General features: G+C 35.0%; 1 protein-coding gene across 4 annotated transcripts in view; it reads left to right on the forward strand.

Annotated features, from left to right (window-relative positions):
• LOC106478115 overlaps positions 1–1,998 on the forward strand; it is a 44,759-nt gene extending 42,761 nt beyond the window's left edge. For 3 of the 4 annotated variants that reach the window (XM_022381651.1, XM_022381653.1, XM_022381654.1), the window contains one exon: positions 1,309–1,998. In XM_022381651.1, the coding sequence (XP_022237359.1) occupies positions 1,309–1,751 (443 nt within the window). In that variant the 3' untranslated portion in view covers positions 1,752–1,998. Of the gene's footprint in view, positions 1–595; positions 739–1,308 lie in introns of those variants that run through there. The other variant, XM_022381652.1, reaches the window with a different exon arrangement.
• The last annotated feature ends 12,582 nt before the right edge of the window (positions 1,999–14,580 follow it).

A 14,580-nucleotide genomic window follows, 5' to 3' on the forward strand; every position in this document is an offset into this window, starting at 1 on the left:
TGTCGCTAAAGTTTCGTCGGAACGAATTTCCGGAAAATTAACTAACGAACGGAGACGTAACAATATGTTAAAAGTTATTTTAGTTCAACACATTTGTGTAACTTAGGAAATGTACAAAAAATACTCTATCCTATCTTCTTTAATTAAATAAGATTTAAGTAAAATCTTCAGACAATTCATTATTGTAGTAATTAATTTCCTCGTTCCAATGTAAGAACTAAGATTTTTAAAAGTTTTTTTTTATTCTTTCGCAGAACTTAAAGTCATTAAAATGTTTGAAAGCCCTGTTATTATAAAATATCATACATTAAAATAACGCTACCATTCTTACCACTTTCTTTGAATAGTTGAATATTTCGTCCTTTCCATTCTTCTAAAAATGAAATGATCATATTTGGAAGAAAAAAATTGTCTTTTGAAACTCTTTTTTTTTCTTTCAGGGAATTAGTTATGTGTCTTGTTTGTTTGTTTTGTTGAAATTCATGCAGAGCATTCGAGGGCTATCTGCACTAGCTGTCTCTAATGTCAAAGTGAACTAGAAGGGAGACAACTGGTCAACACCACCCATCGCAAACTCTTTAACTATTCTTTATAAACGAATAGTGGGATTGACTGTAACATTATAAGGTCCCATGGCTAAAAGGGCGAACACGTTAAGAGACGTGATTGCAACCATCGATCTGCAGATTGCGAGTCGATTCCCTTACCACCAGGCCATATCTATAACACAGTATATTGGTAAAAAAATTTTAATTCTTATCAAAAAATATTCTAAAGAAAATAAAAACACATTCAACTGTTGTGGCAGATTTATCCTGAGAACTGTCTTTCCTTTTATCGCCTTCCCTGATGAGTCAGCTATACGTTTCCGGACTTACAATACTAATTGTTTGTTTGTTTGAAATTAAGCACAAAGCTACACAATGGGCTATCTGTGCTCTGCCCACCACGGGTATCGAAACCTGGATTCTAGCGTTGTAAGTCCGCAGACATACCGCTGTGCTACTGGGGGGCCTTACAATACTAAACTCCGGGTTTCGATTGCACTAAACAAACAACAACATCAACCAGATATTGCACATTTGATATTTACAGATAGTACATTAGACAGATTAAGTTAAGTAATCTTATTTTGTTAACGAAATAATTTGAATCGCATTACAAAATATACTTCATTCACATTATAATTTTGACTTAATTTACTTTAGAATAATAAACGGGATAATAATTGCAAAATATTTTTAAGTACATGATTATATTCGTTAAAAAGTCAGATTTTTTAAATATTTTATTCAATTTTTTTTTCAGGAATTCAGTACCTTCAAGATTGCCCAAAACAACCCAACATACCAGTGTATCTTCTAGTAGGTGGCGCTTTCGGACTGATCAAGGTAATCTCGATGGGTTGGCGGCAAACAAGAAAGCGCAACTATGAACAGACGATAGAAGCGCTAGCTGACGGAAACGAAGACGAGGTTTTGGCGAACACCTCCTCAAACATAACTGACTACGCTCTAAGTGTTTTTTTATTAGTTTGGTTTATTTTGGGAAACTATTGGGTGCTCGTAATTTACAAGCCTCGCTATGATCCTCTGCTTCATGATCCAAATAATTGGTGTGCGAAAACCGTTTATTTATTTTCCGTTATTCATTTGTATATTTGCTACGGAGTGATGGCGCTGGTGGTCGTTTTACTGTCATTTATAGTTCTGTGTATACGTTCCTGTGGTGTATATGCTCAAAACGTTTGACAGCAAAACGCTTTCGTTACAAGTATACCGATTCAATTGTTTGTATACCTATTAACTTAATGTCAACAACAATGATAAAAATTGTGAACTAAATGTTTGCTTAAGTTGTATCGCACACACACACACATAAACAAAAAAGTATATCTTTGCTATTTTCCGGTATAATTATAAAACCTTTTAAAGATGTTTGGTTACTGTGTACATGTTAAGGATAATAAAAAGCCACAATTGGCTGCGATGAAACCTATGGAATGCTATTTCATTACTCCATACAATGTTCAACAAAGTCTATTTTTAAATCAAATTCTATTTTCTACAATGTTCCAAAAAAAATTGACTAATTAACATATTCATTAGTTATTAAATCAACTGACGCATAGCAATAGACTACTTCTAATGTCCTATAGCCCTATCATCAGTGTATAATACATTTAGAACGTTAACCTAAAGGATATAGGAAATATTTTAAGTGAAAGTAGGGATGATGTGTATAAATTATTTTATATTCTATCCAATAATATTTCGATGTCATCTATAACTATTTTTCAAAGTTAAGCTCCATTATTAACTGTTCAGACTACGTGCTGTGATATCATAAAAATTATAGAGATTGTGAATTAAATGTTTGGTCAAGTTATATCGCACGCACGCGCACACAGAAAGTGTATCTTTATTTATTTATTTTTTGAATATTTATAAAAACTTTTCAAGATTTTTGGTTACTGTGTGTGTGTATATTAAAAGGACAAGAACGAAGGGCTTTAGTAAAAGAGAAGAAAAATCACGTGACAAATAAGACATGGATAAGTAAATTCACAAGGAATGATAATGTCTTAGGAAATACATGTATAAGCTTATACTATAATTTGGGATGAGCAGACAAATTCTAAACAATTGGAAAAATGTATCATTCATTAGCTGGGCTCCTCCGAGTTGCGCAGAAATGAAAGCTAGAACATCTATTTTATTTTTTTTAATTACATAACATAAAATGTTACATAATTACAAACTAACAATTCAAAAGTATTTTAAGCACAAACTTGTTGAAATAGAATTACAATTACTATTTTTACTTAAGTTTTTAAACTTTGATATGCAAGAGTGTAGTCGACTATTAGTCCTGGTAGAGTTAATTTGCAAACTTTTCACTATCTGTCATGGTCTTGTTTCACTACAAAACATTGAAACGTTATATTCTTCAAACTTTTACGATATTAATACTGCGAATATCACAAACTGTCAACCTCTTTCTTGTCTAGAAAACATAAAAACATCATCTTCAGCCAAGCTTTGATGCCATTAAAACTTACGAGCTGGTCTTGATTCTTTGAAAAATTCTGTAAGTGAATATAAAGGATTATTCAAAGAGAATCAGTTAAAGTTTCAGAAAAATGTTAGCTTGTATATTGTATTCGGAAATTGGTAAGCCCTTGACTGCATATCAAGTACTAAGAATACTGCACAGCCTAGACAAAGACAAAATTTCAACGCTTCCAGAAGTCAATACTAAACACGATGACCCCCCAGTGGCACAGCGGCATATCTGCGGACTTACAACGCTAGAAACCGGGTTTCGATACCCGTGGTGGGCAGAGCACAGATAGCTCATTGTGTAGTTTTGTGCTTAAATACACACAAACAAACAAACTAACTAATTAAACATGATGAGATTTATTTAGTTAGTTACGAGAGACGGCTCCATACACAAGGAGATTGGCATAGTGACCAGTAAAATTGGTTCCATAAGGACAAACAACCGTTTACTAGTAAAAACTTCTATTTTGTTCAATAAAGAAAGTTATTAGGTTACAAATTTATTCTTTGTTCTTTAATAATGCTACCCGATGGCTCAGTGATGCACTTGATGGCTTATAACGGTAAAATAATTGGTTTGTTCCCTGTAATGGGCATGACACAGATAGCCTATGGTGCAACCTTGGGCTTAAGAACAGGCAAACAAGACTTCTAATAACTGTTTACGAATCTTGTTAACTAGTTACTTTTTCATTGTTTATTGCTTATATCGGCTACATTCTTAACATTTATCTGTTAATATGTTTACCCTTTGCGTTTACTTTTTTAATATTTTATTTAATAACTAGCTCAATTGCCCGGCGTTGCGCGGTGAAACTTACCATCAAAGAAGAATCTGTCTAAGTGTGTAGACTTTCATTTATATACATTTCAAGTTGAGAATGACAACATTAAAATTAATTTAATTCATCATTTAGGTGCAGATTGTTTTTGTTTAATGTAGGCACATCATGGCAACATGAAACGGTATCCTTATAGAAGCCACGTGCGAACAGTGCCTTCCGTGCTGAAAGAGGCTGTGATATGGTTGTTGTTGTTTGTTATTAAGCACAAAGCTACACAAAGCGCTATCTGTGCTCTGCCCACCATGGGTATCGAAACCCGTTTTCTAGCAGTATACGTCCGCAAACATTCCACTGTGCCACTGGGGGACCTATGACATGGAGAAGCAGAAAGTTGTTACCGAAAGCAAAGTGTCTGGTTCGTATAAGAAAGCACAGCTCCCGAAAGATGCAACACAAATTCGAAACAATATTAAAAACGAAAAAGAGATTAGTCACGACGACCTCTAGAATGTTTATGAGCTCAAATTTGCTTTCAATGAGTCCTGGCGTGGTCTGGTGATTAGGGCGCTCGATTCATAATCTATGGGATGGAAACCCAGCGTTGAACATGCTCGTCCTTTCAGCCGTGGGGCATTAAATGTAACGGTCAATCACACTATTCATTGGTAAAGAGTATCTCAACAGTTGGAAGTGAGTGCTGCCAGCCAGTTATCTTCTCCCTGCGGTCGGCAGTTCAAAATCAAATAGCCTTACTACCTTTGCCATAAACAAAGAAACAAGCTATGATTGGATTTATCCACAACTTCAGTTTGGTATCTGACTTTACAAATGTTTTGGCTCTTCCTGAAATCTTAAACGTTTGCAGAGACATATTGAGAATGCTCCAAGCTCTCTACTGTACAATGACACGACTTGTCAGTTGGTAGACTTTTATGTTTGTCCGGATGTGCATTCTTTGATGAAAATCCAGAAGTCCATGAAACATTCTTTACTGCAATAAATCGTAATAACCCTGAATTGAGTACGAAAAACTGTGCCTTAATTACAGACTAAAAGGGGTGAATTTTAAAGACACTTGAAGCTGTACTCTCACAAACAATTCATGTTATCTTTTGAGAAGAATCTGATGAAGGACTTGGATTTATGGATATCAAACCATGACTGAATAAAAACAGGCCGAACGGGGATTTATTTGAAAGCATTTATGCATAATTAGATAACAAATGGAAACTGGCCTTTGCAGAGTATTTTGAAAAAATATGAAGTATGACATTAAAAAAAAAGGTGAAAAATAGGTTTTAAAAAAAGTTCGAAATTTACATTGCCACGAGTGGTTTCAAAAAGCATGAATGCTGTTCTGAAACAACTTTCCCAGTGGCAGGAGGTCAAAGTGTATAAAACTGTGCTTGAGTTTAATTTTTTGCAAATATTTTATTTAAAGGAAATACTCAGAAGCTGCTGTGGTGTTGGTAGCTTCCATCTGAAAAAAGAACATACCTATGTGAAGCTTGACTCTAGAAAAACCACTTTCCTAGTGACTACATGGTTTTTGATATTTTTTAAATTAAAGGAACGGGATAATGGATATCAAGAAAAGGGCAACAAAGCATGAAAACCCAATTGTAGGTCTAAGACCCTGCAGGGCTTAGGAGAGATGACAGTAAACGAAAACCGTGTATTTCTACAAGCTCATTTGACCAACTTCATCATCAAGGGATTAACAGACAAAAGTAGAATGCAGCACCTTTAATTTTTTGTCTAGCCCTCATCAGAAAGAGGCTGGCACCATCACTTACTTGATCTAGATATGTGCTAAATCGGTAATGGTTATAAGTTTGTTTCACTTTGGCCCTGTGTGTGTGTCACTCTCTGGGAGAAGCCGAGCCCATCTCAAGAGCTACACGGATGCTTGTACAGTTTGATATTGGTTGGAGATATATTACCCTGTATATAATGTATGGAATAGTCAGTGATGTATGTAGCTTTTCATTATGAAATACTGCGCTTGAGCTCTGTTTGATTTCAAAGTGCAGTGTATCATTATTCTTTCTGTTTTTATACTGTGCAGACGTGTTTGAAAAGTCTCTCTCTGCCCAGCACTCTGTTAAAGTCACAATAAAAAGTGAAAAGCAAACCAGTTTGATGATAAATGGAGTTATTCATTGTGAATAAATATATTCTTTTACTTGTTCCATTGTTTTCACTTGTGTTTCCTTTGCTATCTGTACTTAAAATTATGCTCTGCAATACATTTCTGGAATATGCATTCTTGTGAATGCTTTTAACTACCTGGCAAATAAAAGTCTATCTGAATTCTAAGCATTAGTTATAAAACAAAAGTGGCAGACGTATTTGTTATTGGGAGTATGTTTTGAATTTGTTTCTTTTTCTGTTTGACTTTCTGATACCTGTGACATTTGCAAACTGTGTTATCATGGAAGGATACTTTATGAGACTACATTAAAGTTATGTCAGAGAGGAGTAAACTATGGTTGAAGTGAGAACTTAGAACTAGTCTGTAATATTTCAGGATGTCATGGAACATTAACAATAACCCGAAACTGTATTCAATTGAATAAGTCAAAAATACATATCCATATGTGCCTTTGTCAGTACAATGATGTGCATTTCTACACATCATGTCATTCTTCACAAGATTTTGCCCAAGGATGTCACATTCATAAGGATGATGGACACATGGAATATTAGATAAAAATGAAGGCTTCGCACAGAAATGCATAGTCTCTCAGTTGCACAATGGTAAAGAGTCGGATAGTAAATAATGTAAATAATTGACTGTACCACCATTTAATTATGTTGGTGATATGCAAAAGATGATCCCATCAGTGTTCGAAGAGGATGGCAAAGGAGGATTTGGACAGTTTCCTCAATGAATGGACTCGGGGACAGGTGGTGCAACATATTATGTTGAGTCTGGATGATACTACGCCAATACCTTATAACACTAGAACGAGGACCAATTTCATGATTAGAACACATTTTTCAAAGGGTTGTGCCACAGATTCGTCCCCATGGAAAAATAGAGTTATCCATAGGAGCGAATTCAAAGCTTTAGGGCAAGGACACTATGAAGAATGTGGGGATGCAGTTTGAAGTGGACATGATGGCTTATGCAATAGAAAAGAGAAAGAAGCCAGCAGTACTCGAAATTCAATTATTGACTCAGCTCTGAAACTGTATCCATGATCTGTGACTCCCAAAGACTCACCAAATGTGTTTATCTTCAGCTCCACCAGCTCTTGTAAAGCAGATTCCACAAGGTGTGATGACTTAGTTATCATGGTTCTCTATTGGATAGCAGGACTTTAACTGTAGCTAGATTGGACTCCTAAAGGTGCCAAGTGCATGAGGGAATAAAAGTCTGCTTCTGGTGTGGTTTCTTCTTTCCTGTTTTTGTGGATGTGCACATCCTGTCAGCATACAGGACCATTGGATGCAAGTAACACTCAGACTAAAGTCAGAATAGATGCATGAATATTGATGATGATCCATGACTACAGCTATTTCAGCTTGTTCTTAACTAAGCAAGATCTGAGTTGGATCTTCCTGCCACCTTTTGTTAGCGTAGAAATTTACTCAGACAGAAGATCATGATAATTGGTTTAAAGGATTGTGGACTGGGTGTTATATAGTATGTGCCAATAATGAAACATTGATGTAAATGTGAGCTTTTAGTATATACTGGTGCAGCCAGAATCTTGCTTTGTCTTGCTATCCAACAGGTATTCTGTGGAAAGGATTTCATTATGGTTAATGGTGACGAACCAAACATAAAGGGAGAAGTATGTCCGTATATTTTTCATTGCAGTGTTACATGCTGAATGAAGATAGTTGTGTCTGTGATTTGTGGTTAGCCATTGTAAAAATCAGCAGCCACTTTTCTTGTTTAACAGGTGAACTGCAGTTCTACACCAAAACTGCCCCATGACAACCGCATTAGGCCCAAAAACAGTGGACTGCATGTGTGCCTGTTGAAGAATATGGCAATTTCCGTTAATGTGCAAGTAGTGTTCTGTGGTGTACTATAGATGCAGGCTAGTACATTCTCACCATTTTCTATTGTGGTACAATTGATACATGAAACACACTTTTCTGTCTGGAAAGTTGAGTAAACTTGCTCAGGGATTTGTCTGAGTGCAGGAGTTGTGTCAATGCTGTAACTACAAACATTTGTCTATTCAGCTTCTAGTTAAAATGTCCACAAATGCAGAAATGAAACAAACTAGTTGATTAACTAGTATTTCAATCACAGTGCCATATCCAAGAATGAACACACACAATTTCCGAAACATTTGAACTTTCTATCTGAGGATTGTACAAGCAATCTCAACTCAGAACATAGACATGAACTCAGCAAATGTGATCAAGGGACCATATAGCCAATATAATCAGACAAGAATCATATGTCATACTATAGATACAGGTGCCATGCAATGTATATGTATATAACACAATAATAGCTGTGCAGGCTCCGTTGGAGCACGAGGGATATATCCAGTGCTTCAATTGAGCAGCTGTAAAGGATGTAGTATTACAACCTTCATATAGTGTTTGCCGGTCTTCAGTAGTGATTATCAAAAAGAAGGAAGGAACATCACGGTTCTGTGTGGATTTTAAAAGGAGGGAATGAACAACAAAAATAGACATAAGATTATTTTATGTACTTGAAAAACGAGTTTATTAACTCCACATCATGCTATTCAGTCTGTGTAATATGTTTGTCATTTTTGAAAGGCTAATGGAGCTTGCATTTAGGGGCTTGCTATGAAAGATACATTATATCTTATTTACGTGAATGGGATATTCATCTTCTTGCACATTAAATGTCACAGATGAGAACCTTAAAATGCTATTCAAATACCTCAAGGGTGTAGGCTTGAAATGTATATCAGAAAACTGCATTCTCATTCAAATATTAGTGCAGTTTCCTAGCCAAATAGTCAGAAGATATAGATAGCCCACTGATCCTACAAAGATTGCAATAGTCCAGAACTAGCTCCTGCTTTCTAATAAATTGTAAATTTGGAACTTTCTAGAACTTATATTATATTATTACCAGTTGTGGTGATAATATACACACAGGAGGTGGTACAGTACATGTTTGGACAGCTATACATCACGGTGGAAAAACTACTCTTCATATCCTCCAGGGAAATGTCAATGGTACCTCCTACAGGCATAACATAGAGATGATATTTTGGCCATATGCTAGGGAAAGATTTGACAATAACTTTATGTTCCAAGATGACAATGCCACCGCTCACAGTGTATGTATTGTACAGGGTTATCTTGACAAGGAGGACTTACAAGATTGCCATGGTCAGCAAAGTCTTTAGATTGTAACCCCATTGAGAACTGTTTGGAAGAACTGGGCCGTAAAATTGCTCACCACGACCCTATTCAATCTTTGAATTATGTCAGATTGTTGTTCAGAAGAAGAAAACCATAGATTAGTGACTTAAAATCCAAGATAATTTTGCTGTCAACCTTTGCGCGCCTACATTGTTAGACTGTGTATGCATGTGCGTATTTGAAACTTCACGACACTAAATGCGATATGGATGGACCTTTATAATAGATTAGGCCATTTCTGCTTATTTCTGTCCATAATTTCCTTTATTTTCATGAGATTGTTTGAGTTGAATTGGAGTAATCTAAGTAATTTTGAAGCATGAGGCCTCATAAATGAATAACATGAATTCTGCTGCCATGAGTAGTTGTGGAAAGCATGTTAGTTGGTCAGAGGCATAGGAGCCATGGAACCTTGTTAAACTTACTGGTGCTGAAGCTTAAAACGAAAGGATGGGGGTGGGGATAGTCCCGTTGCTCAAGTTAACTGTATTATATACCAGGATAACAACCACAGTCCTTTCTAAAAGCTAACTGCATGCAACATATTATTTTAGAACTAAAGTGCACGTCAGACAAAATAAAAACACTGGCAACATTACATGTTATGAATTTCCTATATGAGTACATTTTAAAATGATCCCGTTGTCATATTACTGGAACCTTTCAACATACAATTCGTTATGAAAAACTATACCAACAGTTGGTTCATAATACTAAAACATATATTACATTTTAATTGACTCAGTTTTGGTATTTCTGACATTGAATAAACCGTTAGCTCCCAGCAAAACTAAACGCTCCAATTAACAAAAAGCGTGAGACTGCTCTGTACCCTGATAGGCTGTCACTGATTTGGTGACGTATTCTTTTCCCAAACTATCTTATTGCTAACTATTTTACTGTTTTTTTCTTTAATATAGACAGGAAAATAGTTGGGGAAACAGACAGTTTTTGGTGGTGCTATTGGCTATGATAGCATCACTAAAATTTTCAGTACCAGTGCTGTAGCACCTGTAGCACTGGTTTATCCGGCTCAACTGCTCAGTGGAGATGTTGCATATTGTATGTATGGGTTGGTTAACTGTATTATAACAGCGGGCACTTTTCAGGTGTGGAGTACACATGTATATATATCAAATTTCAAAATTTATGTAAAGAATCAAAATTCTACTTCTATGTTAACACTTTTTGATCAAATACATTTTATACCGGATATATTTTTATTTTGTAACATTTACTTAATGTCTGCACAAACCTTAAGACTCACGTGCAAGCAATACACTTCTAGACTTTTAAATATTTTTTCTACCTATCCCAAAGCTTAGTTTTTATTTGTTAATAAACTATCATCCCTTGAGAATACCATTAACCAAGTTTTGTTTCTAATGATTTTCATTCTCTGTCTGACAATTCGTTATTATAGGTTTCAGTTTACTTCACAAGCTGCGAAGCCATAAACGGGTGAAAAAACTACTGATGAAGGACAGCTTTGAAAACAGCTACAGCCAAAGTTTAAATATCATTGGATAGAGCAGGTTATCAACTACGTACTTTATTGTAAAATGAATAAAGTGGTGTGAGAAGTAACTTATAATTTCATGAGAATATGATTAGATGTAGTAGCTCCTTCAGGGAAGAACAACGGCATTTAATGTGAATTTTAGATGACTTAGGTATGGATCACAGATATAGGAATTGTTTTATAGTTTCTTTAAACGTTATTTTCATTCCTAAAAATGTTTCAGTATTAACTTATATTTCGCCCCCGAGTGGCACAGTGGTATGTCTGCGGACTTGCAACGCTAGAATCCGGGTTTTGATACCCGTGTAGGGCAGAGCACAGATAGCCCATTGTTTAACTTTGTACTTAACTACAAACAAAGAAGCTTATATTTCTTTAATATATATAACAATTTTCTTCTTCAATACAACAGGTAAGCCTGTGGTATCTCGAGAATTGCCCACAGAGTACAGAAGGTAGGCTTGTAAATAACAGAAGACTCGAAGATCTCGTATTTAGATATTTATTTCTCAATGGGCGTGACAGTTGGACCATAAAGAATGAGACAAGGCACAGATTTCACAGAGAATACAAATATTTAATGAAAGTTACTACAGTTTATAATACAAACAACGACACCCTATTACACAATTCAAGGTAATACCAGAGATTATAACAGGGCAAGTGATTGGGTAGATGTAAAAAAAAAGAACATGGTGGTAGCGAGAACATCAAACACTTCATTAAATCAAAAGTCCTTGCTAGCGTGTTTTTTACCCTGTAACCTAGACAAGCATACAGCTGAATCTTAATCTAAGAGAGAGTGTCCTTAAGTTAACGAGAATCTAGAGAGCCATCTTACACAAGTGAACTCCCACCGTTATTCAATAAACTACACTTACGGGCAAATCCAACCACCCATACAATTTGCAACTCCAATACAACTATACAAGATTAATACATTGGTCTTGTTACCACAGAGGAAGGTAAAGAACTTTAAGAGTTCTTACTAATCTAATTGAAATATCTTTGAGTAATCCGTGGAAACCTAGTAACAGCAAACCATATGCAAAATGAGTAAACATCAATGTAGAATTATCCTAAAATTCTAAGACAAATTATGCATAAAATCTGCTCTAAATCTGTTACAAGTCTTTCAAAAATCTGGATGAAATCGGTGGAAAATATCTCTCGATATCTTCACTCCCAGGTCCCAACACATTTTTAAGAATAGCAATAAACTCTCGAGTTTCTGACACAAGAAAACAGTGCTTGGTGCCTGTTAGATCAGTCAGCCAACAGGTAGAGTATGGTAGAGATAGCTGTTGATTCAAATCCTTATTTATTGAATATTATAGTTAGGTTTATGATATCCGTCGTTGTTTTAGCACAAAGATACATAAATGGATATCTACACTATAGCCTATCATGATTCTAACCCCGGATTTTAGCGTTGTAAGTCTATAAACTTATCACTGACTCATCAGATGACTAATATTTAAGCAATCCACATAAATAAAATGTATTATGATTTATTGAAAGCACAAATATCTATTAGATATCAATTTATTTCGACCAAGTATGTTAGCAAAAATATTGTTATCTAGCCTGACCTGACACTATTTTGAAAGGTCAGACCTTAGTTCACTGATGAATTTTTGTCAGCTTACGCAGTGTCTTTTACGATTTATAGCTAATAGGGATGGAAGTCGAAGCATGTGTTAGAATAATAAAACACACATATCTTAACTGCAAAAACTCTTTATTTCTAGTCCTTGGAATGCTTGAAATAGAGCTTTAAACTTATTTTTTGTATTTTAAAAAAACATTTATATATTAGGATCTTTTTTAGTCTGCGTTTTAAGGTTTTCTTCATTCTTGTAATTTATATTTTGTGATATTTTATTTTTAAATTATTATGAGTTTCCTTTTGGCAGTCATTTTCTAGTTTATAAATATTTTAACTTTCTCATTGCTGAGGAGAAGTTCTAAGTCACAAAACTGGCCGCCCCCCAGCAGCACAGCGGTATGTCTGCGGACTTACAACGCTAGAAACGGGGTTTCGATACCCGTAATGGGCAGAGCACAGATAGCCCATTATGTAGCTTTGTGCTTAACTTCAAACAAACAAACACAAAACTGGTACTATCTTTGGATTAATTACAGATAATATTAAATTCCGATTCTACCTAAAAACGACTAGAGTAGTCCTCCAGTGGCTCAGTGTCAAGTCTGAGGGCTCACATCGCTAAAAAACCGGGTTTCGATACTTGTGGTGGGCACAGCATAGAAAGCACATTCTATAACTTTATGCTTAACAGCAAACAGACAATCAAAAACGACAAGTGAAGAGTTTCAACAGTTCAGTATGAAATGCTAATACTACCTATGTGAAGCTAATAGATATACTAGTTAAACAATAATTGGGATTTGTACAAGGACGCTGGAACTAGAGGTACAGAGGGTGTGGGTGTACCCCCTGGCTTGACGTGGTTTCTGTCGTGTACAGGAGTTTCGCTTTTGTTCGATGTTTTCAGCGCCCCTACTACATATATATTGTTCCAGTGGCAATACATTTGTATCAACTCCTACAAGTCTAAAGACATTTGATTTATTGACTTTATATGCCCAGTTACATGCAACAAAACTGATATAATAGTATGTAATATCAGTTTTTCTGCTCAAAATGACTTCATAAAATTTTTACGTGATCCGAATCTAGAATAACATTTGCAATATTGGCAAATGATGTTAATTAAAAATGTGCTTATATCATTTAAAAGATACTCGAATATTATTAATTTTCTTTGTGATAAGTTAATCATTTACATAAAGTGTAATTGGCAACACATTATGTGTTAGTGTCACTTGTTTATTCGACATTCATCCAGTTCGTGACATAAACATATAAAATTAGAAATATATTCACATGGAAAACATTTAGAAGGTTCTGACTAAAGTTTCTTAGTATTATAAACTGAAGTTAAAAACTTCCAGTTTATTTTCATTTACTTAGTTACATTAAAAACCTCATATATATAATTATAGTATATTTTTCAGACTTACAAATCATGATTATTATGACTTATGATACTGCACTGACCCAGTTTCTGGAAGTGCAAGCACAATTTCTGAAGATTTCCCTGAAAGTTGTTGTGTTGTATGTGTATGTGTTTTGTTTTGTATTGGTTTTAGTTTAGCGCAAACCTTCACAATGGAATGTATGCGCTCTGTCCACCGCGTGGAATCGAATCGTGGATGTTATAGGTGTAGAAGGACATATCGACAGTTTTTGGCCTTAAGCTAGAGTATCTAGATTTGGAACCAATCCACATAAACCGCATTTGGCCTTGGAATCTCTCCAACCCATTTGATATTCTGACAACGTACTCTGTGATTTGACCTTCACATTAATCTATGGATTATTCTTTTCATTCAAAGTTAGCGGTCAGATACCATAATTTGTCAATAGCTTTACTTTTAAGCATTATGTGAAGTTAGATTGTTAAACATTATTTAAAATACTTTTATCCCGTCAATACTCTTAATATATTGATCAAACTTTTTTCATCAGATTAAAAACAACAATTTCTGATCAAAGAAAAAGAGACCATATATTACTATAACTTCCAAAGAAGCCAAATCGTATCGAAATAAAATCTCAAACAAGGTATTATCCCTTTCAATGTTCTCATACTAAATTGTATAAAGAAAAACAAAAAAGTATATATCAGCTACTATAAAACGATATCCATTGTATAAAGAGAACCTGTTTACCTATATTGTTTGTGTGAGTTGGTTAAGGTCACATTTTTTTATCAACTTCTTATTGACACTTATCTCTCTTCCAAAGTTC

The sequence above is a fragment of the Limulus polyphemus genome, unplaced genomic scaffold, assembly GCF_000517525.1.
Source record: "Limulus polyphemus unplaced genomic scaffold, Limulus_polyphemus-2.1.2 Scaffold181, whole genome shotgun sequence".
NCBI classification, from domain to species: Eukaryota; Metazoa; Arthropoda; class Merostomata; order Xiphosura; family Limulidae; genus Limulus; species Limulus polyphemus.